At 40.2% G+C, this 23,207-nt stretch overlaps 1 protein-coding gene across 2 annotated transcripts in view; it reads left to right on the top strand.

The window, feature by feature from the left end:
* The window catches only part of LOC131048836 (sm-like protein LSM7), a 115,662-nt gene extending 92,692 nt beyond the window's left edge, over nucleotides 1-22,970 (top strand). For both annotated transcript variants that reach the window (XM_057982911.2, XM_057982910.2), the window contains 3 exons: nucleotides 1,590-1,661; nucleotides 22,173-22,225; nucleotides 22,575-22,970. In XM_057982911.2, coding sequence (XP_057838894.1) covers nucleotides 1,590-1,661; nucleotides 22,173-22,225; nucleotides 22,575-22,664 — 215 coding nt within the window. In that variant the 3' untranslated portion in view covers nucleotides 22,665-22,970. The remainder of the gene's footprint in view (nucleotides 1-1,589; nucleotides 1,662-22,172; nucleotides 22,226-22,574) is intronic.
* Nucleotides 22,971-23,207: the final 237 nt, after the last annotated feature.

Raw genomic sequence — 23,207 nt, 5'->3', positions numbered from 1 at the left:
CCATTGTGGGATGCCGAACTTTTGGAGACCACAACTTTTGATTTGGGAGGCTGTTTGGGCCTTTTTGTTTTCAAATTTCAGAGCTCAAAGAGATCTACATATTGGGCATCCTTGGAAGTGATTCTAAATAGCTTGGAATTACTTTTGAAGTTAAAATGACCTTTATAGCACACAAAATGATTTTTTTCCTTTTATAGCTTGAAAATTGCATTTTTACCTTCTAATAAACATTAGGAGCAAGGTTGAGACACCTTTCATAACAGTATGGTCATACCCGGCCACCCCAAGCCTTGGGGAAAGAAACTGCCATACTGGCAATCCCAAACCCTGAACCGATAACCATTTGTGTATCCAAAGCAACAACTTAACTTCCTTTCCTTAGTTTTCTGAGGTAGAAGAACTTGTAGTGCCTGTTATTTTAAATTGGACTTTTCCATGAAACATATTTCATTTTAGGAAATCTCATTTGAAGACACATCATGATTCTTAGGTATTGTGACAGTGGCAAAGGGGTTAGGAAAAAAATATTACATGAAAAGTTGAATAGATTGAATTTTTCATCATTATCAGGTAATCATTTTATATGTTGCACTTTTTCTTCTAGGAACACAATCAGTTTTTTCATTTTGCATATTTCATTGTTCATAACTTCCAATATTATTTTGTTGGGATTGTTCTCAAGTATATAATGTTTTCCAGTATTAACATGAAACATAGTTGAGCTTTGGGTTTGTAAACTTATTTATTGATATTCCAAAATTAAGGGTAAGGAATATGTTATATATCGTGGGGCAGGGCTGCCTTCCCATCCTAGAGGGATATCTGAACTTATATTGGAGTCAAGTGCTTTGTTGTCCAGATATTTGAACGTGGCAGCTTCTAATTTATGATATCATTTTTAATTTGGCCACACTAGGATCTAAAATCATATCTTTACCCTCCCCTCTTGTCTGTATGTCTACTTTTACTGGTGAGCTAAATCTCTGGTTAATTAAAAAATCTCTGATTAATTGGGACTTTGATATTATTGTCGCACTTTAATTAAGAAGAAGAAAATATGAAAAATCAACAATTGTTTTCCAAGAATTTCATCAAAATTTCCAAATTTTGTCCTCTTACTCATTTTTCTGTATTAAATCATTAATATTTCTGGGATTGTTGTTGATTGTTTGTCATTGACGAGTTATTGCTAACAGGTTTTACTATTGTGTCCCCATTATTAGCTATGCAGGAATTTACGTCTTCTTGATTCATTCTGATTTGATGACCATAAAATGAGTTTTCTCAAAGAATGTTATTGTTGATTGCTAACATCATATATCTTTGTTGCCTACTCACAGCTGCACAAAAAATCCATTGTAGTTGCATGTTCGTCATATTTTATAGACATCAATTTTCAAACGACAAGAAATCTCTTGGCTTAAATTCTCTTTTAATCATTTAGACAGCTGTAAGAAACTTTGATTAGGCATGGATGCAAACTGGGAGAAGATACAGGATTGTCTCATGAATGAGATAATATCTTTTAAATAAGCTTGCTGCATAGTTAGGTTGCACATAGCTGATAGATGTTTCAATCTGAATTTCAGTGACAGGTACCCTGAAAGGCTATGATCAACTACTAAATCTTGTGCTTGATGAAGCAGTTGAATTTCTCAGAGGTACTCTTTCATAATACTTATTTTTTAATTTTTCTGTTTATACTGCCAAGATAATTATAGGGATCTTTTATGTGCAACACTCTTTGGTGTAATCTCTGTTTTAATTTGTGTTCTGGTTAGCTAGATCAAGTTAATGGTCATTGCTATTGAATTAAAGTGTGGTAAAGAGTACTCGTTTGACTACCAATTTTTCCCTAGCTGAAACCCTTTAGTTGCTAATATCAACTTTTTCTTGTCTTCAGGTCATTTGGCTAGTTTGCAGGTGTGGTAATTCATCGTAATAATATAATTTATTCTTCTTGAATTCTAGATGTATTTCAAGCTCATGTGGCTCCCTATATAGGTCACTTCTTCCTTCCGTCAGTTTGTTTTTCTCTCTTGTAGATCTATGTTCTTTAGTTTGTCTCCTTGTTTCTGAGTTTGCTGTGTGCAGCCGCAAGCTGATGATTTACCTTCTTTGTTATCAATATATGTTATGTTTGGCTTTAAAAATTGCTTTTGTAAGTCTTATGAACTTCCTGTTTTCATGCTTCTAACATAACATTTCTTGTTACTGTCATGTAAGATTTGTTACTGTCATTTAAGATTTATCCATAAGCACACAGTATTGTAAGGTTTTTGATACAAGGTATAAGGTAAAAGTAGTGTTTTAGGTTTCTTCCGAGTGAGACACCAAATTGGTGTATGAGACACACTTGTAGAAGCCCACAAAGTGATAGTTCTATTGATTAACCTTAATTATTGCCTATGATGTACAACTTTAACCTTCCTCTAGGTTCAAACATGTTACCTCTTCTATATAGGGCACATGCCTTCACTCAAAGGGGTCTGATTCATGAACAATTTGAGTTAGCCTAATGTGAAGGCTTGTCTACTTTGAAGTGGAGGTCATAAGTTTGAATCTAGAGTTGGATAGGGTTGCAGATCTCATTTGAACAAATATACAAGGTAAATGGAAAATTACTTCCTTCTGGAATGCTTGCATAAGGGGTTATCATACAACAAATTACAAAACTACCTTTAACTTTATTACTGTCAGTGTAATGTTCCCTTTTGGGATTGCCCTAAATCTTTCCGTTGTAAATATCAAAGTCTGCTAATTTTCTCCCTTACTAATTCTGATATTATCTCCCTTGATCCATTGACTCTCTTGTCTTCTTTGATCTTATGGATGATTCCTCGAATTCCCCCTTCTCAATTGAATTGATCTCTTCTTTATATCTTCAATTGTGAGAAGTCACACCTCTTCATAAGAAATGAGTCATCACTATTCATTACTGCCCTTCGAGAATAATAAGTTATTGTCCAAATTGATCTCCCTTGGATGTCCTCCGCAAATGAGACCTCCTCCTTTTTATATCCACCTATGTGAGGGAGAGTCACACCTCTCTACCATGTATGCCCTTTGCAATGGTCACAGCCTTCATAATTACCACTTTTTGAAAGACACAACCTTTCATTATTATTACCTTTTGAAATAGTCAACTGTTCATTATTTCTGCCTGTTTGAGGGAGTGGCTTCCTTATTTACTTCCCATCCTTTCTTCTTCCATTTACCTTAATTCCTATGCTCCATTCTTTTCCCTCTTCCTCCTTTTCCTCTTTCAAATGAACTCTTCTCCCTTTTATATCTGATATTTGAGGGAGTCACAACTCTTCATAGCATGCCTCTTGACTTTTCATTAAACTTAATTAACTCGTATTTATAGTATATTATATTTTAATTTAATTAACTATTATTTATTATTAAATCCTATTTCAGAAAAGGGACATCACAGTCAGACTTGCAGAAATAAAGGCTCTGAACCATGATGTTCAATCTTGAAACTTTTCAAGAATTTGCCATCCTGCAATTATAACTCTTTTTATATGATTTTGACAGTTCAAAATGCATTTTCCCTGAAATGTTTTCTATCACATTAACTATTAATCTTTGGGCAAGTTCTTGAAGTAAGCTAAACCTTATTTTATGTTTGGAAGAAGTTGTATATTCTGAGCAATTATACTCTGGCCTAATCAATTTATCGTTTGTTGCCCTGGTCCATGTCTGTGTTGTGCAATTTTACTTGATCTTTAAACCATATGCTATTGTAGATGTTAACTAAAATTCCTTTTCATTTATCCAAGCTAATTAATGAATGGTTACGAGGTTGTGTAAGCCTATATTGTGTGCATTGGTGGCACAAAAGTACAAATAATATCTTTCGTATGTTCCACCAAGTTTCCAGGATGGTTACAATTGGGTATGTGGGGACGGGTTTGTTGGCGGCAATATTGTACACGGAAATAATTAATTAAGTTGTAATTGTCTTGGTTAGTTGGCAACTGCGGGGTGGTAGTTGCGGTGCGACGGTTGGCGCTCGCACCCCCTCGGTATCTTTATATACTTCGGAATGTAACTTGCAACGGATATAATATTATGAATGGAATAACCTCTCTTATATTTGTTTGATATCTATGGCGTTATTGTTCTGCATTACGTGCTTTATATTTTAAGTTATTCACCCGAGAGGGTAAACATTTGGCGTCGTTGCCTAGACGTACTCGGGAACGGAAGACGCGGATGGCGCACGGACGCGATGGGCCTACCCGTCGGTGAGATGAACCCAGAGGCCGATGACGCTCACACGGAACAATCGGCGAAGGGGAAATTGAACCCTGTAATAATCCCGACACAATGTTGAGATAAATTGTGGCTGAAAGGAAAAATAATAAAAAGTTTTTTTTTTTGTGTACATGGCGTGTGCTTGCTATGTACGGAAGTGATTAATGCCCAACCTATTGAATAAAGATAGAAATAAAAAAGCAGAAACGAACGAGTGGGAGGCTGCGCAGAGGGCCTTGATTCTGGAGCAGTGAGTAGAACGTAGATGGAGGCTGAGGCAACTTGCCGAAGGGTGGCTCGAGGGGAACCAAGGAGGTGTCACGAAGGGTGCAGAAGCCGACGAAAATTTCTACGCGTCGCCAGAACACCGTAGGGTGCGGAGCCACGAAGAGTTTCTGGAGGAAACAAGGTTACAGAGAGATCTAGTCGAAGAGACCCGGGATCGGTTCAGAAACTTATCCCTTACACCACAAAGTGAGGATCACCAAAGGGAGCCAGGAGTGGGCACGGGTGACAACGAAGGGGAGGATAACCATACGGTAGGTGCCACACTCGGCAGGCAAAACACCGACCTCCAGTCACCCACGCATGACACACCACTGGCATCGGAGGGAGTGGCGCAGGGGCACAGACACAGCCACAACCACCTCCAGGAAGACGACCCCCATCGATGGGGAGTAAACAGAAACTGCCGAAGTTCAATGGCGACGGGAAGGAAGATCCAGTCCGCCATTGTCGAACGTGCGAAATCATATGGTCAGCGAACGGTGTTACCGACCAAGACGAATGGGTAACACAATTCCCAACAACCTTGAGAGGAGTGGCTATAGACTGGTACTCAGATATGGACAAGGCCAAAGTCGGCACATGACTCGACCTGAAGGAGGAGGTTGGGATAGAGTTCCGCCTCCTGAGAGATGACAACAAAATAGTCACCGAGATCTATGGAACGAAGCAGAACAAGAACGAGACTGTCCGAGCCTATAGTTGGCGGCTGAAGGAACTATTGGGAAAAATGGAGAGTCAACCAGCAGATGGGTTGAAAAAGTGATGGTTCGTGGAGGGACTAAAACATTCCTTCCGAAAGAAGATGAAAATCGTTCCACCTACATCGTACGAAGATGCATACAATAGAGCGATGGATCTCGAGAGCGAGACCAAGACATCGAAGAAAAAGAAGGATAGCTCGTCCGAGGAGGATGACTCGTCACAGGAAAGCAGTAGCGACAACGAGGCTGGCAAATGGGTGCAAGCGCTCTAGAAAGACATGGAGCGAATGAGGAGGGAATTCAAAACAATAAGAAGCACCGGTTGGACCGAAGGGGACATATGGTGCACTGAGTGCAAAGAGGAGGGGCACACAAAGGGTACTTGCCTGAAGAAGGCATTCTGCGAGATTTGCCAAGTGAAGGGACACTCCACCAAGGAGTGCCCATACAAGATGAAAACCCGGAATACGCAAATGAACCAGGTGTTGTTCATGGAGCAGGCCACAACGTCCTGTTGTGACCATTTCACACATCGCCCCATTTGAAATGGGGACCCCCTCTTTTTGCTCGCCTTTCGCTTCGTTTTTTAGGTTTTGTTAGTCAGTCAATTGTCTGGATTTAGGGTCAAGCCTTAGGGTTTTAATTGCCGTCTTTTCGGGCCAGAATCCAGTCAGTTTTGAGAGCTTTTGAGCTTCTTTTGTAAGAATGCAAATTTTGAATGCAATGATTTCGCCAAAATGGTCTATTTTCAATTGGAATTTTGAGTGCAGAGCTTAAATTTGTCTAAGTGTTGAAGATGAAATGTGAATTTTTGTCCAATTGAGTAATTTTGACCAAATTTTGACTTTTTTGATTTTTGATCCTGGGCATTGGGAATGATTCGTTTTTGCCTCGTGAATTGATTAAACTTGTGAAATCATGTTATTTTGGCCTGTAGGAGCAAAATCGCTCCTGTCCCTCAGTGAAGGACCGGAGCTCGTTTTCAAATATCTTACTGTCCCTGCAGAGTCAAGATGAATTTCGAATTGGAAGTAGTAGAGAAAGGCGTGATCTTTCCGTTGAATATAAATTGAAGAATTTCACGAACACGGAAATGCCTCCAGGATTCAAAATCGCTCCTGTCCCTCAGTGAAGGATCGGAGCTTAAAATCAAATATTGCCTCGTCCTTGCAGGATTTTGACGACTTGACGATTTGAAGAGATCCAAGGAGATGTGTTTTGCCAAATGAATATAATTGGAAATGTCGTCGTGAAGGAGAATGACCCAAAATGACAAAATCGCTCCTGTCCCTCTCCAAGGGACCAGGGCGAAATTCTTTGTAGCTCCCGTCCCTCTCCAAGGGACCAGAGCAAAATTCTTCATAAGGCAAAATTCGGGCAAAAATCAAGCAAGTTATAAGTTTGAAGGCAAGAAAGGAGGTGAGTTGAACCCGTTGAAGATAAATTGAAGATTATGAAACGTCAACAAGGGACTTAAATGCCTAAGTTCGCTCCTGTCCCTCAGGTAGGGACCAAAGCGATTTTTTGTTTTAGACAAATTTCTTGCCAAGTTAAAATGGATTCCAAGGCATGGATGAGTGGAAAGGTACATTACGAATCCGTTGAAGATAATTTTCGAAGATGATAAAGTAAGATGAAGCCCACAAGAGCAAGATCGCTCCTGTCCCTCTCCAAGGGACCAGGGCGATATAATGACTATGATGCCTTTTCCTCCAAGTTCAAGACACTCCAAGACAAAGTACATGGTGGTGAAGACATTTTAAGGCGTCTTAATCAAGCACAAAGTTACAAAGGTCGCCAACATCGAAAGATTTGCACCAAAATACCTAAGTTCGCTCCTGTCCCTCAGGAAGGGACCAGAGCGAAATTTGCATAAAGGCATAAATTTTGAAAGTTTATCACACATCAAGCAACTAAGAAGGATCAAGGGACTTTATTTTACGCGTTGAAAGTAATTGCAAGTTGGCCGAAACAAGGACAAGCTCAAAACATTGAAGTTCGCTCCTGTCCCCCAGGAAGGGACCAGAGCGATATTGATTATATTGGCCAATTCATGCAAAAATCACGTTAAGTCAATGATTTGCAAGGTCATACAAGGTCTAAGGTGTCTTTTGAAGATGATATACAAGGGTTTTGAACATCAAAATGTTAGCAATTGAGCCAAGGAAGCTATATCGCTCCTGTCCTTTGGACAAGGACCAGAGCGATTTTCATTAAAACACTCATGATCCTTCAAAATCAAGACAACGCAAGGATAGGCGAGGTAAAGAACGTCTTTTGAAAGGTGATGAACGTGGAGTTAAAATCAAGATCAAAAGTTTGCCAATTTAAGCTAGAAGACAAGGATCGCTCCTGTCCCTCTCCAAGGGACAAGGGCGATGATCCTTCCAACGTCTAAATGCCTCATAAAAGTCAAGTGATACAAGCATGGAGTAAAGAAACAAGGTTATTATTCACCTCGTGATGGAAATTTGAGATCAAAGATGCAAGATCAAGGAGAAAACACTAGGATCGCTCCTGTCCCTCTCCAAGGGACCAGGGCGATATTACATCCAAAGGCACTAGTTCGCACAAAGCAAGGCGATCAAGCTCGAAGGACCCAACTAAAATGCCGATTTGAACGTAAGGATCAAGACTTTGGACGTCAAAAATGCAAGGATCATGACCCAATTGATGGATCGCTCCTGTCCCTCAGTCAGGGACCAGGGCGATGAGGTTTGTATATTTCATTTTCAAATTTTTGGCACTCAAGCACACATTTTTGAATTTATTTAAATGCTAAAATTCGATAAGTTTGAAAATCTAATTAAAATGGCATTTAAAATTTGCGCTTAATATTTATTAATTATTTTGCCTTTATAAAAATCGAAATTGTTAAATTAAAAATGAAGGCATTTAATAATTAATTATTAATTTAATAAAAAATCAAAAGGAGCGCTTGGTTTGTGAGAGTCGGCCTTGTTATTTATTAAAAAATCGTTTTAATTACCTAATATTATGAAAGTCGGCCTATATGGAGGTGAGAGGTAAGCGCTATAAAAGGAGGGTGAAAATCTTCATTTTCTCATCATCATTTATCATCTCTTGCATGCGATTTGGAAGACAAAGGGAGAAGTGCGAAATTGAGTTCAAGTGCGAATTTCATTTCAAGTTAGGAGGTGCGAATTCATATCCAAAGGAAGGCGCAAATATCATCCAAGGAGATCACATCAAGGACATATCAAAGGTGGCGAAGTTGATATTTTAAAGAAGAAATCACGTTGAAGAGAGATCTAACGTCAATTTCGCCTAGGCGATTTTATTCTTTTGCATTCTAGAGTTAGTTCTCAAGTTGAGGTATGGCGATTTGGTTTTATTGTTTTAAGTTTTAGATCGTCATAGCTTAAATTTTGAATTTTTTGAAATTTTGAATTCCTAGCTCAATCGTTTTTTAGGAAATGATAACTCAAAGACTTATCATGAGGTTTCCTAAAAATATTCTCTAATCTATGTTATACATTGCAAGATCTAGTTTCTCATTATGAAATGTTGTGTAGGTATGGCAACCCCGAAGGCGGGAGCATCCACCAGTTGTTCAGCTCTCATGAAAGAAGATCAGAAGACCGAAGAAGTGGAGACTAAGATCGTGTCGAAGTGGAGCAACATTGGAGATACTAACTTGGGTAACTTTAGCACGAAGAAGTTTCGAGAGGTCCCTTACATTGGCAAGCCATCACCTGTCGCCCGGAGAATAATCGAGAGTGGCATCATTAAGGCGGCCGGCTTTCCTCCAGCTGTTCAGCGCCATGAGTTGATGATCGAGTGTGCTCGCCACTATGATCCACAGTCCAGAACGATCGTGTCCAATGAGGGAAACACTTTGGCGTACCTTTCAGAGGAAGCTATAAGTGAAGCTTTCCATCTTTCAGAGCACAGAGACATGATATACAAGAGCATAGAAGGAGCCAGGTCTATGTACGAAGATGATCCAGATGCTTGTCTAAGCATTATCAACAAGAACTGGTTACTCAAGAGCCGTCCCCGTCTAAGCAAGGTACCGAACACACCACACAGGATTGATTTCCAGGAGGAGTACAGAGATTTGATTACAATGCTCAACCGAGTTACAGGAGCCCCTCACGCCTTCTATTTTGAGAAGTGGATGTTCTACTTCATCCAGGTGATTGTTCAGGGAAAGGGTACGATACATTGGGCTAGGATGATTAGCCATTGCTTGGACGTACAGTTGAGGAGACTCAAGGCTACTAAGTCCTTCCACATGAGTTCATACGTCATCTATGCCTTGATCAGGAGTTTTGAGTACGCAGGACTACCTCACAGAGGAGTGATTGGAAGAGGACCCGGCGAGGTCAGAGCTTGTGATTCCTATGCCTACTTGCATCATCCGCCAGGAAGCAACTACAAGCTAGTTAATGATACCTTCACGATGAATATCACAAGGACGTTGCAAGGTGGGATTCACAACAGGTTATCTCAAGATGCACAGGAATTAATCAAGAGGTACGGTGCTTGGTTTATTCAGTTTCCGAAGTTCATTTATATTAAAGTGCATGGATGTCCTTTACCTCCATACATGTTGCCGAGATATCCGACAGACAAAATTGTGTTACTTGAAGTAACAAGGCAGTTGGCAGCATATGCGAAGGCATTCAGACACAGACATCAGAATGGAGTTCCAGTACCTATCATTTTGGGCAATTCAGTTGAGGTATGTCCTAATGCTTTAGCTATGGATGACGCAGAGAAGGAGTTAGCCTTGTATTCTTTTCCATCTTTTGCTTTGAGAGAAAGCTTTGATCCACATGGACATTTAGAGGAGACAGTCGGTAGGAAGTTTAAGCATGAGTGCCAAATTGAAGATTTTATGATGAATCTCTTAGATGATCTTGAAGTGAAACGAAAAATGCATTCTAGATTGCCTTTGGATTTCATCAGGAAATGCAGGATTTATAGAGTGGCCGACCAAGCTCAGGACAGTGGCAGGCATATCCAGTCATCCTATGATCGAGAAAGCAAAACAATAAGGTTGGATTGGAATGAGCCCGAGGTCATGGATTTAGATGCTTTAATGGCTCCAGTTTTGTCTTGTACTCGCAGATGGGTTGACGTACAGCATCAGAAGTTGAGAGAACAAGGTATAGCTATGACTTTCACTTTGGAAGAGAAACCAGCCGAAGGTGGAGCTAGTGTGAGTGAAGGCAATCCTAATCCTAGAAATTCAGGTGAAGGTAACCTTCGATGTGCCAGTGAGGGCAATCTCCATCCAAGAGGTTCGAAGAGGAAAGAAAGACCTGGAAAGAGAGAATCTTCCAAGAAGAAACAAGAGGCCAATCGAGATTGTTCATCCGGCACATCTTCTAGACCAGAGAAGAGGACACTTCAAGTGGAAGAATCCATGGAGTCGATGGTATAGAACGACAGGCAGGAAGAAGGACAGGCACAACAAGGGTCACCAGATGGATCTCTCCAAGATTATGAGTTAGATGAAGATAAAGAAGACAATGAAATGACATCTCCTCCCAGACAAGAGGAAATAGTGCATAAAGAAATTCAAGTTCAAGAGACAAGATCGGCTATCCCAGATTGGTTGAAGGAAAGATTAACCAAGGTGATCGTAGTAGAGGACGAGGACAATGCAATTGATTTAGAGAGCCTTGTTGGACGTTCTCATGAAGTAACAGAGAAGAGAAAGGCTACCAAGATGTCCAAGATGATTCGAGATGAGACTGGATCCAGAAAACTGTAGATAGCTACACCGGCAGTAGACAAATATGAAGGTGAGATCCTGGCAGAAGAATATGATATACAGACTTTTGAGCTAGGACCATCCACAGCAGAGCAGACGTTGGATGATGCCACCGATTCATTTGAAGCATTGAAAGACAAGCTTAGAGAAGAAATGGAGAAGAATAGAAAGCTTGAGAGAGAGGTCGGTGCATGGAGGGCATATTTCAGTCACATCAATGAACCTTTGGGACGTCAGGATCCAGCTAGATCACCAGTGCAGGCACTTCCACTTCAATCAATCAATGAGGCAGAAAGATTCAGGAATATGGTCCAGCGTACAAGTTCTTGGATGGATAGATCTCATACAGTGGCCATAGAGTTTGTAACAAGGATGATGAAGATTATTCATCAAGCTATCCAGGTTCTTGAGATAATCCACAATTTGATGATAACAGTAGCCGCATTTGCCCATACCAAAGATGTTATCATCCCTGTCTTGAAAGTAATCAGACACACATCGAGGAAGGTCTTAGCGCAAGAGAAGATCTTGGATGGAGGATCTCACAGTTTGCTTCAGTGGTCAACCTTACTCCATATGAAGAATGTTCTCTTCGAGGACATCAGTACTAGATGTAGCCAAGTTGAGGAGGTGATCAATCCGATCCAGGACAGGGTATTTGAGGTACTTCGTACCATTCTTGGCAGAAGGATCGAGGTCGAGACAGATGTGGATATGCAGGAATTAGAGGATAGAATCAAGGTCATCTTTTGCAAGGACGCTAATGTTACAGATGAGCAATATGATCAGATGTTTGCCACCATGCTCCTGATTGAAAGAACAAAGGAACTTGAATCTACTTGGGACGCAGCTCTTCTAGATGCATTCGATCAGGTCATCCACTTCGAAGAGAGTATGAAGAATCTTCCCGAGATTCCAATTGCAGAAATCGAAGGAATCGTGACAAGATTCATTGCATATGCCAAAAAAGAACATTGGAAAGGGAATAAGATTCTAGATGAAAGGTTGTTATAGATGACATGGCATCTTATTTGTCATTGGTTTATGTCTCCTAGGTTTTTGTGCCAAATTTAATATTTGGCTATGCATTTAATATTGTTCAGTAAAAAGGAGGCCATTTGTAACAAACCCTAATTAGGGTTTAGGTGTCATGATCTTGACCGTTGATCTACTTTCAATCTGGACCTTTCATTGTAATTGAGGATGCTATTTATACCCTCACTTTCATTTCATTTGGAATGTTTTTTTTGTAATAGAGAAGAGAGATAGCTAAGAGATTAGAAGTTAGAAGCAATTTTATTTTGTAGCAAGATTGAGTTTTGAAGAGAGGAATTCAGGCAATTGTTGTATATGATGACTTGGAAATCAATGAAATATTGAAGTTATGGTGTTTTGTTGCAACTTTCTTGGTTATCTTCATGGTTGTTCAATTTACTTGAATCATGCTCAATCAAAGTAGTGTGTTAGTTTGAAGGACATAGTGTGAAACTTGATCTTTGGTAGGATTCGTAATCCAAACCACTAGCTTCTTGCTGATTGTAGGAACGCCTTGCGTGGTCGACTGGACATACTTGAATCACTTTATCTTCAATCGCTATTGTATCTTAGATATGTACCTTCGTGGTAGTGTCTTTGATCTTTGATGCATTGAAAATCATTTGTTACCTTAGAAGATCGCACTAATTTCAATTGAGTTGTTATCTTATGGCAAAATTGAAGTTGGTTGAATCTTGCCAAGTCTTGTTCACACGAAGTCATTCTTAGGGTTAGATTAGATTAGACCTCTTTCAAACCCTATCCTTTTGTTATTTTTTTTGAAAAGTTTCTTTAGTTTAGTAAAATCTTGAACTTTCGGAAGCGTAAGACCCCTTGAAGGATACAGCAAATCACATCGTACCGCTGGAAGCTTGTCCACACGTAGAGACCCTACTAACCAGAACCTTGGAGTCTTCCTAATTGATCCTTTATGCGAATCTTCAGCAGTTAGAGGCTTTTTTTCAAGAGAGGATAAGATGCCTATTGGTATTTTATTCTGTGTATGATGGTGTATAAAATACACGTCAACACGTCCACACCAGCGGGTACGGGCCAACAAGCGAACAACAATGCAACCTCGGGAGGCTACCGAGATAACCGGTGGGGAGGACGAAACAACAATAACAACAATAACAACACAAGGAGCCAGATCCAATACGACTCCAAAGGTCGACCGATGGTACAATGCAGAGCGTGCAGCTAGTGGGGGCACTTCGCTCGAGACTGCCCGAAGGGAGAGGCCACACAATATTTGTGCAAATGGTGCGAACCGGGAGACCATGAAGACGCCGCTTGCCCGAAGTTCGGCGTCAACTTACTCAATGTCGAGGAAACCAAAGAAGAGGAAGTGCTAGCCATAACCCGCGCCCAAGCCAGTCACGCAATGTGTCCAGACTCGGAGATGGAGAAGCGAAGGGCACGGGAAGCACGGGATGAAATTGAGAAAGAGATACGAGAAATGGCGAAGGCGAAGGGTACGACGAGTACTTCCAGGCGACCGGAGGCGGAGGATGCTATACTAAATCAAATTTTAAAATTAAAACTGGAGGTGCCTGTGAAGGTACACGACCTCCTCCAGACGATGCCTCAATTACGAACGGCGTTGCTGAATAATCTCTCCCAACCACGCACCAATACCAACCACCGCACAGATGTTCCTGGGGGGTTTGCAATAGACCCCATGCTGTTGGCAGTTAACATTGGAAGGAACCCGACCATTGTGGAGATGGGTATCCTTGGCATCATTCTAACCGATACCATCGTCAATGGTGGATCAGGAGTGAATGTTCTTCCAGAAAAAACTTGGCGGAAGTTGGGGAAGCCGACGCTGTGGCCATCTACATTCAATCTGCTTGGAGCAGATCAGCATGGAATCAAACCCATTGGGACACTGATGGGCCAACAAGTTACCATCGGGACGCAACCCTTCATACTGGACTTCGTGGTAATCCCACTAAAGAAAAAAGGGTATGATGAGATCTTAGGGAGAGGGTGGCTGGTGGCAGCCAAGGCCACCCACAACTGGAAGAAGAACACTTTGTCTACGGAGAATGGAGGAAGGAATTTTATCATAGACCTCGGGACACAGTTAGTTAGTGAGGAACTGGCATCATCTTCGGAATCGGACGGTGAAGGAGAAGGCAACCTGAGGAACGAAGGACGAGGCTGTAGGGAGCCCAACGACGAAGGGATTCTCAAACTAGGAGAGTGCTTCGAGGATGAGACAGGGTCATTGAACGGGCTCTTCCATTGGCAGATGGAGGATTACGAAATGTTCCAAAGCTATAGGCTCGAAGTAGAGGAACCAGAGCAAGCAACAGAGGAGGTGTACCTGCCAGAATACAAAGAATATTGGAAGGGAGACGCCCCAAACCTCGGTGACGTAGATAATTCCAAGATCAATTGTGTCGGCAACGATTGGAACCCTGTGTGGAAGGCCGCAACTTTCAAAATCTTTATTTTTCTTCTTCTTCTTCTTATGTACGGGAAGGAGACCGTGGTCCCTGTAGAATTTGTGGTTCCAGGTCTTCGGATGGCCATTGAAAATAGACTTGCGACCAACGGATCCAAATTGAAACCCTACCACGCGAAGCGCGCAGGGGACCCGAGAGGATGGAAGGGGACTTGAGAGGCACGGGACCAATGCGGGAGACTCTTGGGCGAGGAAAACCGAGAAGGATGAAGGGCGATCCCAGAGATAGGGGACCCGAGCCGAAGACTCTCTAGACAATTAAATTAGGAAAAAAAAACAAAAAAACTTATGGTCGTACAGGTCTGTACTACAGTTGACCGTACGACTAGAAAAAAAAAGAAAAAAAGAAGTCACGGTGGAGCCACTGTACGGTAGCACCACCGGCGGTGTGACCACCGACGGTGGAACCACCGTGCAGTGGAACCACCGTGCGGTGGCAACACCGACGGTGGACCACCGTGTGGTGGAAACCACCGTTGGTGCAAGGAATAAAGGCATAGAGAAAACGCAAACAAACACACAGCCGTACGGTGGAGAGGTGTTGACCGCACGGGAAGGTGGCCGTAAGATTGGAGGTGCCAGTGTTGTTGTTGACTGTACGGGGAGGTTGTATGGCCAGGGTGCCATCGGGGACATTATAGTGGACAAAAAAAAAAAAAACAAAAAAAAACGACGACGACCAGATTGAAAAATCATTCGATGACATCTGGAGCTAGGATGCTGCCCCAGACCCCTAGTTTATTTTTGAGCTACAGTACACTTGTTGGAGTTGGGCGAAGGGCATTAGAGATGTCACGGGAAGTGTTGTGGTTGTCTGTATTGTGAGAAAGAAGCCTGCAGCTAAGCATTGGCGGGGAAGCCATAAGCCGTAGCGGGAGACGGATTTGGAGGTTGGGAACAAACAAAGTTTGAGGGAAGGCATTGTAGGTCCGCGCAATTGTATGACACCAGAGAGTTATTCAGTTGAGTTAGCAGCCTTTGGGGAGTGTGATGGAGGATTTGAGGTGCCTCCTAGCCTTTGTGCCAGAAGGTTGTGGCCACCTCCAGGTAGGAATGGTACGCTTGAGGAACTTGGAGTATGTCTCGGTTGGACGTGAGGTTGCCTTGGTGGATGCACAGAGGGCTCAGGAGGAGCTGACCACCAGGTTGGGGGCAGGAGTAGCGTGAGACTTAGCTCAGCGTACCCAGGAATTGGATGCCGAGAGGGCAGCGTGGGTGGCTATCGAGGACAAATTGGCTAGGGAGACAGTATCATTTGAGTAGCAGTTGGTGGAGGTTGAGACTGAAAAGCGTGTTTTGCAGACAAGTTTGGTTTAGGCACAGGAGGATTGTGATGTCAAAGGAAGCAATAATGGTGAAATCCGCACTTGAGCATAGGAGAAAAGGGTTTTTAAGCGAGGACGCAGCAGGTGTATAAGTTCCGGGCTCGACTGGCATCAGCAGTTCTGTTTAATGTCATCTCTATTTTGTATTAAGTCGTCCGGAGACGACTTCTTTTCTTTTGGGGGGGATGATGTTGGCGGCAATATTGTACACGGAAATAATTAATTAAGTTGTAATTGTCTTGGTTAGTTGGCAACCGCGGGGTGGTAGTTGCGGTGCGACGGTTGGCGCTCGCACCTCTTCGGTATCTTTATATACTTCGGAATGGAACTTGCAACAGATATAATATTATGAATGGAATAAAATCTCTTATATTTGTCTGATATCTATGGCATTATTGTTCTGCATTACGTGCTTTATATTTTAAGTTATTCACCCGAGAGGGTAAACAGGGTTTTTTGGGAAGCCATTTTTTAGGGGACAGCTATTAAACCAATAGGGAAAATATAAAATTTAGGGAAATTCAAATACTCATATGATCACATTGATAAGGCATTTATCAGATACATTATAGAACCTTATTGCATAGTATTAGAGCTGAATTGAGATTTTACGTGAGGGTCGACATGAAGTAACTAATCTCAAAAATTTGTTGCTTTAAAAAATGTACATATATATTATATAAAAATTACAACAAAATGCCCAAAATTACAACAAAATGTCATTTATGTATGTATTTGAAATATTGCTTTTCCATCCAACATGACCTTAAATTATTTTTTTATTTTTTGCTTTTTAAAACTAGATTGGGCATCTTGAGGTGGCATCCCTCGTGGAGCTGAGGGGCAGACGCTCTTACAACTCGAGGGGCAGAGCCCCTACAACCTAGCATGGGCTCTTTTCTTTGAGGCCATATAGATCTTCAAGGTGCATGACATTTTTCATAACTTTTATTGCTTTTAATAAATAAGCTCCAAGAGTCCTCCAAACCTTTTAAATTTTTCGAGTAGAAAGCATTGGTATCTCAATAAGGTCTTCCCAATTCTAATTTTCTACACGGCATAGTAAATTGCCCCCAATGAATCAATTGGGACATATTCATGAGTAGGGTCCAGATGATAGGATTTTAAGTTGGGGAAAGCCTTTAAATGGGCCTTAGACAATAACATTTTGGAATTTTTTATTTCTTTTTCCAATTAGAAAATGTTTGTTCCCTCAGAGTATCATCCATCTAGAGTTATTAGAAATTTTGATGGAAGCAAACAAGATAGGTGTTTATGAGTGAGATGATCTTTCCATGGCTCTTGTCGTGCCTTCTTAATGCAATACCAGCTATCCTTGAGAAATAGACCATGTTATGCTTGTTGAGTTTAGAGTTCATCTTGTGTTTTATCACCATACATATTACTGAGATCAATTAAGAATTACACACCATGACGGTAGATAATAGTGAGAAAGCATATGTTAAAAATTCACTTCGGAGCCCTTAATGAGTCTGATGCTTTTGTTTTATATTTTACTAAGTGTTTCTAAGTGGGGATGGTAGTGGGAAAGCATATGTTAGAAAATAATTGGAAAGGCTTTATTGAGAGGATAATACTTCTGTTTTTTATTTTTCTAGGAGTGTTTTTAAGTGGGGAAGGCAAAAAATTTCTGCATTTCTAGAACATTTTTAGGATGGGTCTGCACAAAAATAAGGGACAGGTGATGGTGGGGCAATGTTTCTGAGGTGTCCCTATGTCCTTGGAATGTCCCTGGTATGGGTTGCTTCTGAAAGGGTAGGGGATGCACCCCTATGCATCACAGTATCTCTTTGATGTTAAGGCCACACAAGCAAATCATATATTGTGTCATTGGTGTTTTGTTGTTTTTGTTTTGAGAAGGGAGTTTTTGCGAGATCTTTTTCTGAGCTTTGCATTTTGTTAAATACCTCCTTAACTGAAAGATAGCTAATCAACAAGAGTTATGATGTTATCTCTAGCATGCTTGGATTATAAGGAAAAAAACAAAACTAAGTTACTATTTTGTAGGGGTAGGAGGTTGGGTCTTGGGCCGGTTCAGATCTGGTTCGCGATCTGGGTCTGGTCTGCTGTGGGTCAGGACAGGGCTTTGACCCTAGCTTGTTGTTCTGGCCCTGCTGAACTTGGGACGAATTTTGTCCCCAAAAGTGCCAAACCAACAAATTGGCATGTGAAACTTTTTTTTTTAAATTTGTTTCCCAATGCCATACAAAACATCTAAAAGGCAAAACCAAACTCATTTTTATATTATGAATGAAAAACAGAAATATTTTCCTCCATTGCTGAACTTATTTTCTTGCTTGCCATTGCATGGATAGAGTTGAAGATTGATCGTTGAATGCTCCAAGCTAATAGTTTTGTTATTCCTAGGAATTTTCAATTGTTGGTTTGTAGTCAAGGAGATTATAGAGGAAGATTTCTTCAAAGAGGTAGGTTTTTGAAAGTTTTTTTCTTTTGATTTGTTTCAATTGTGTTGTTTATTGAAATTTTTGCCTTAGGTATTACAATTACAACTGTTTCTAGCTTTGTGAACCAACCACACTTCAAAACGAATCCAAACTTTCCCTTTTGGAAATATGTTGAAATGGTACAACAGCTTCCAGGTGGTGGAGGTTATGTTTGGATTTGTAAACATTGTAAGTTAGATAATTGTGCTCATGTAGTCGAGTGAAAGGCCATTTGTGTAGGCTCCTTGGACAAGCATCAAATTTTGTCTAGGTGGACCAGGTCCAAATGATGAAGCCTTCCTAAATGTAGTCTTGGCATATATTAAAGAGCAAGAAAAAGCAGACCAAGTATCGGGGCATAAATCAAATCAAAATCATCCTTTGCTAAAGAAAGGATTAAGAGGGATGAAGCCCCCTCCACAACCTCCTTATTTTGAACCTACAAAGAGTCATCCATTTTTTTTCCATACCCGAAGAACATGTGGCCTTTACACACAAGAGATCAAAGGGACCATTAAAAAATACATTTCATAATGAGTCTAGAGAGATTGGTGATCAAGACAATGTGAGATGTATCTATGTGAATGGATTTGTATTAAATGTTGTTCGCTCACCATATTGGCAAAATATGGTGAAATCAATTAATGAGGCTCCAAAAGGGTACAAGGGCCTAGGCTTTGAAAAGGTGTGCAGCACCTTATTGGATAGAGAGGTGAAATTTGTAGAGGACTTCTTGAAGCCTATAAGGGATTCGTGGATTGAAATAAGGGTGTCCATCATTTCTGATTGATGGAAAGATGCAAAAAATTGGCCATTGATCAAATTTATTGTAGTGTCCCTTAAAGAAGCAAATGTCTTTGAGAGCAGTGGATTGTGAAGGAGAGGTGAAGGATGGTGCATTTATTGCTAACATTCTTTGTAAAGTCATTAAGGATGTGGGCCCTTGAAATGTTGTTCAAGTTATAACAGACAATTCCAAAAACTGTAGGGCTGCTAGGTTATTGGTTGAGGAACGTTATTCACACATTTTTGGACACCTTGTGTTGTCAACTCCCTCGACTTAATACTACAAAAAAATGGTACGAAAATACTCCCTCGACTTAATACTACAAAAAAATGGTATGAAAATTGATTGGATTAAACAGGCGTATGTTGAGGCCCAATGTTAATTTTAGGATCAGACTGTAGCTATTTGATAACAATAACAGAAAATAAGACAACGTGCACAATAACATCAATATACCTTGGGAAAACCTCCCTCTTGGAGGCGAAAAAACCAGCAACAAATCTCAGATCTTTATTAGGCAATAATTAGAAGTAATTTTACAATATGCTCCAGCACTTGAAGCTGTCAGCACATAATGCACAGTAATATCTTCAACCTAGGGAGTGAACTTATCTGCAATTCGGATGCTGCTGTCCCAGAGATGAAGTTCGCTGCCCTTTAAATGGAATTCGCGGACCTCCCAAGGTGATAGCAGTGCTTCAAATAAGGTTCGCTGAGCTTCCAATAATATTCGCTGTCTTCTGATAGTGTTCGCTGTCTCCTGATTATGTTTGCTGTGCACTCAATGATGATCGCTGATCTCTGATCATGATTTGCTGATCACTGAAGTAATTCGCTTATGGCAGATAGGAATGTATTTGCTGAATGTGTGTCTTAACAATGACATCAACATTACATATATACGAGACTCTAGCCATCAATTTGCCTTAGGTCGGCTAGGAGTCTAATTACAATACAAAATATAAGTGGCGCCAAAACCAAATAACCCCACACGCTAGGCAAGATAGGGTAGGGTTAACAAAACGTGCTAGATGCAAGGTGAATCCACAAGTTACATGTACCGCCCAATTTAGGGCTTGATTAATACAAACACGTTTTATGATTTGGTAGGCTCATACACACGTTAGGTGTGCTAGGTTGGCCCTAGAAGGGCTCCGACCTAGCTACATACAACAACACCCAAGATATCCAAATTCTGAAACTTTTTAATTTAATTTTTGTAAAATTAAAATTTTAATTTTAATTTTCAAGCAGGTTGCTGAGACCCGTTTTGCTTCCAACACAATTGTGATAAAACAACTTGTGCAAGTTCATGAAGCACTTTCTAACATTTTAGTCAAGCCAAATTGGTACATATGGAGGCAGTCTGACACTACAAGGGCAATAAAGGTTAAGAAAATGATCCTCGAGGATGTTTGATGGGATCTTGGTGAGTATCTCCTCAGTTTCACTGAGCCCATATTGAGCATAATCTGTTATACTAACATGGATAGGCATTGTTTGGGTGAAGTATACGGTGGTATTGACTCAATGATTGAGAAGATGAAAGTCATCATAAATGCACAAGAGCAAGAACCTAAAGAAAAACTCTCTAAAGAACTACACCAAATCTTTGTAGGGAGATGGAACAAAATGACCACTTTGTTGCATCTTCTTGCCTTTGCATTGAGTCCCAAATATTATAGTTTCAACTCCTTTCTGTTGCCACAAGAGCTCCTCTATATAGAGATCTGGAATTTGCTCAAGGGCAGTGCAGCACTTCATAGACTCTTCAACTATCGTGACATGTGGGATGTAGCGAGGGCTGAGTTCATCAGTTTTGTATGCTCCAACGACTATGGTCTTGATGCTCTTCAAGACAAGTATATGGTCGATGCTCATAGTTGTGGTACTTACATGGCAAAACATACATGCACCCACAACCTCTTGCGATTAAAATTTTATGGTAAGTTTTATTAGTTATTTATATTTTAATTTCATAACTTCAACTTTTAAATTTTATAACTCTTAACTCCCTAATTTTTTTTTAAGAGGCGGCTAGTTCATCTGCATCCAAGAGGAATTGGTGCACATACTCCTTCATCCACACAATAAAGTGCAATGATTACTCAAAAAATGTAGAGGACTTGGTGTTTGTGCATTCAAACTTGCGGCTCCTTGCAGACAAGCAAAGTGGCTACCAAGAAGGGGAGACAGAAAAGTGGGATATGGAGCCAGAGAGTATGGACTTGGATGCTTCCATTGTCCACTTTTCTGCACTTGATGTGGATGATGACTATGAGCCACCTTTTGAGCTTGAGAGTGCTAGTACCGATGCTAGTGGCACTATTTGTGGTTCTTCTAATTTACCACAACACTTGTCATCTAATATGGATGATAATGATATTTTTGATGACGCATATAATATTTGATCCATGATGGCTGATTCTAGACACTTGACATTATTTTTTTTGACTTTGAAGTTTAATATATATCATGACATTTGAGTTTGACTAATATTTGAGTATTAATATGTTGGTGAACTTAATTACTGCTGCAAATTTGTATATATTTTTTATTTTTATATGTTTTTGCCCGAAATTTTTTTGACTGAGCCCGTGAACCAAACCTTTGAACGCGAACCCGAACCTGAACCTGAACCAGAACCAAAACCTGAACCTGTAATTTAGAAACAAATCACAAATACATTTGAGTTAAACACCCCATGATTTGATGTTGACATGTAGTCAATGAAATTTAAAGTGGTCGACCTTATTTGATTGATGCCCTTCTTTAACTGAAAATGAAAGACTGAATTGGATTTTGTTTTCTTTACTGCTTGCTTAATTTTTTTTTTTCCTTCCCAGATTGCATTTTCTGATCCCTCTCTACCCTTTTCCCACAACGTTGTCTTTTTTAATTACTTTGAGGGTGCTGCAAAGTTGATCTCATGGTTACACTGATGGATATTCTGTCAGTTGACACCATTTCATTTTCATGCTTTTAGACGACTCATAGTTATCATCAGTGCAGCATACATCATATTGATTTTGTTGGTGATTCAAGAGATGCAGGGATGATATAATAAAACTCTCATGATACTGCAGATCAAGATGATCCTCTCAAGACTACCGATCAGACGAGGCCCCTTGGTCTAATTGTAAGCTCTTTCTTTGATCTCTCAAGCAAATATATACATTTCCAAGTTCCAGCATAAACTAGCAACAAAAAATAGAGATAATGAAACAGTTGAATATTTCCCTGGCATCTCTTAACCTGGCTTTAGGCATCAACCTTATTTAATTTTATATATATTTTCCGTTTAGTCAGAGTTAAGAGTGTTGTTAGATGCTAGAGAGCTGTTTCATTTTGTAGAATGATTTTGTTTAGAAGGAAATTATGGAACATTCTGGTGACATTTTTTTATCTTGTTTACAAAAGCTTTAATGATCTCTTTCTAGACGCACTACATGCTTACATTATTGTCCTAACTGTTTATAATTTGACAGGTTTGTAGAGGGACTGCTGTTATGCTTGTTGCACCAACAGATGGAACTGATGAGATTGCAAATCCATTTGTTCAGACTGATGCTGCTTAATTAATTAAAAAATGTATTTTGATAATATGGGAAATCTGATCTTGTATTCTTTGCTCTTTTGTACAAGGCAAGACATTTTTGTTTTCATAATGTTATTGAATAGCAAACTTTGCAATCCTTTTGTGGGCGAACTCTGCCCAACAGATTGAAATGCAACATCTATGGATTGGAAAGCTTTTTCCCAGCGAATTTCAATTGTGAATGGAAAAGTATGACCGCATATTATAGTGTTGTTTCGATATTCAAGACAGCACTCTATGCTATTATAAAGATGAAAGAATATACATAACTACAATTTACCTGTTAGTATTGTTTGTTAAAATTTCTTCCATGAATTGCTACTTTTGAGCCAAAATGGTATATTTTTGTAGTTGAGGGTTTGTCTCTGAGGGAAAGTCGTAAGTACAATGCAGGGAAATGGAATCAAGAAATAAATCAGAGATAGAAAATCAATTTTCTAATAGTACACCAAACTCACTAGAATGAGTTGTTATCAATGTATAAATTTTGGCATGGGCCTATTGTAGTCATTAGTGATTACCA

This window comes from Cryptomeria japonica, chromosome 1 (assembly GCF_030272615.1).
Source record: "Cryptomeria japonica chromosome 1, Sugi_1.0, whole genome shotgun sequence".
Lineage (NCBI taxonomy): Eukaryota > Viridiplantae > Streptophyta > Pinopsida > Cupressales > Cupressaceae > Cryptomeria > Cryptomeria japonica.
This window is presented reverse-complemented; position numbering and strand designations above follow the sequence as displayed.